The sequence below is a fragment of the Alligator sinensis genome, unplaced genomic scaffold (genome assembly GCF_000455745.1).
Source record: "Alligator sinensis unplaced genomic scaffold, ASM45574v1 scaffold1065_1, whole genome shotgun sequence".
Taxonomy (NCBI): domain Eukaryota; kingdom Metazoa; phylum Chordata; order Crocodylia; family Alligatoridae; genus Alligator; species Alligator sinensis.
In genome coordinates this window covers 48,068-49,100 of record NW_005842812.1, presented here as the reverse complement: position 1 = coordinate 49,100, position 1,033 = coordinate 48,068, and the positions used below count along the sequence as shown (strand labels likewise).

General features: G+C 62.0%; 1 protein-coding gene across 1 annotated transcript in view; it reads left to right on the top strand.

Moving 5' to 3' along the window:
- Positions 1 to 1,033, top strand: part of PRKAG1 (protein kinase AMP-activated non-catalytic subunit gamma 1) — a 3,223-nt gene that overhangs the window by 626 nt on the left and 1,564 nt on the right. Inside the window, exons 4-8 of the mRNA XM_006035191.3 lie at positions 53 to 98; positions 267 to 321; positions 409 to 535; positions 618 to 783; positions 907 to 944. Coding sequence (XP_006035253.1) covers positions 53 to 98; positions 267 to 321; positions 409 to 535; positions 618 to 783; positions 907 to 944 — 432 coding nt within the window. The remainder of the gene's footprint in view (positions 1 to 52; positions 99 to 266; positions 322 to 408; positions 536 to 617; positions 784 to 906; positions 945 to 1,033) is intronic.

Sequence of the window (1,033 nt, the reverse complement as noted above, 5' to 3'; positions counted from 1 at the left end):
TGTGGGGGCCCTGCCGCACCTCTGCCAGGACTAACTCGCCCTGTGTTTCCAGGTGCAGATCTACGAACTGGAGGAGCATAAAATAGAGACGTGGAGAGGTATGAGGGGCCGGGGGTGTGGCAGGGAATGGGGGCGGTGTTGCATGGGGAGCCTGTGGAGGGGACAGGGCTCTCCCGTGGGTTCCTTTGGCAGCAGCACTACCCACCGGCCTTGCACGTGGCACCGGCCTTACCTGGCTGAGTCTGTGCTTTTCTTTCACCCGGTAGAGGTCTACTTGCAAGACTCCTTCAAGCCTCTGGTGTGCATCTCCCCGAATGCCAGGTGAGCCCCATGCCGCTGGGTGGGGAGGAAGGGGCCGGCAGGCGATGCCAGGCAGCCATGGGTCACCTCTCCACGTCTCCCCGGCAGCCTCTTCGACGCGGTCTCCTCGCTCATCCACAACAAGATTCACCGCCTGCCTGTCATCGACCCTGACTCAGGCAACACCCTCTACATCCTCACACACAAGCGCATCCTCAAGTTCCTCAATCTCTTTGTGAGTTCTGGGGGCGGGGATGGCGATTCCCAGGGTGGAGGGCCAAACCGGGCAGCTGTGCCTGACTCCCTGGCCCCTGCAGATCACAGAGGTCCCGAAGCCGGAGTTCATGTCCAAGACGCTGGAGGAGCTGCAGATTGGCACCTACAGCAACATCGCGATGGTGCGCACCACCACGCCCATCTACGTGGCCCTCGGCATCTTCGTGCAGAACCGTGTCTCTGCCCTGCCCGTGGTGGACGAGTCAGGTGCAGTGAAGTTGGGAGCCAGTGCACCAGTCCTGTAATGGGGGTAGCACCATGCCAGGGTTGGGGTTGGGTCCTGTCCATATTCAGCGTCTCGCCAGCCTGCCATTCTTCTCTGTGCCGTAGGTCGGGTCGTGGACATCTACTCCAAGTTCGACGTCATTGTGAGTACCACGTGGCATGTGGTGGGCTGGGGGGGGGGGCAGATCCCCCGATGGGATAATGCAGCCCCTGGGGGCTGGACGCAGAGGCG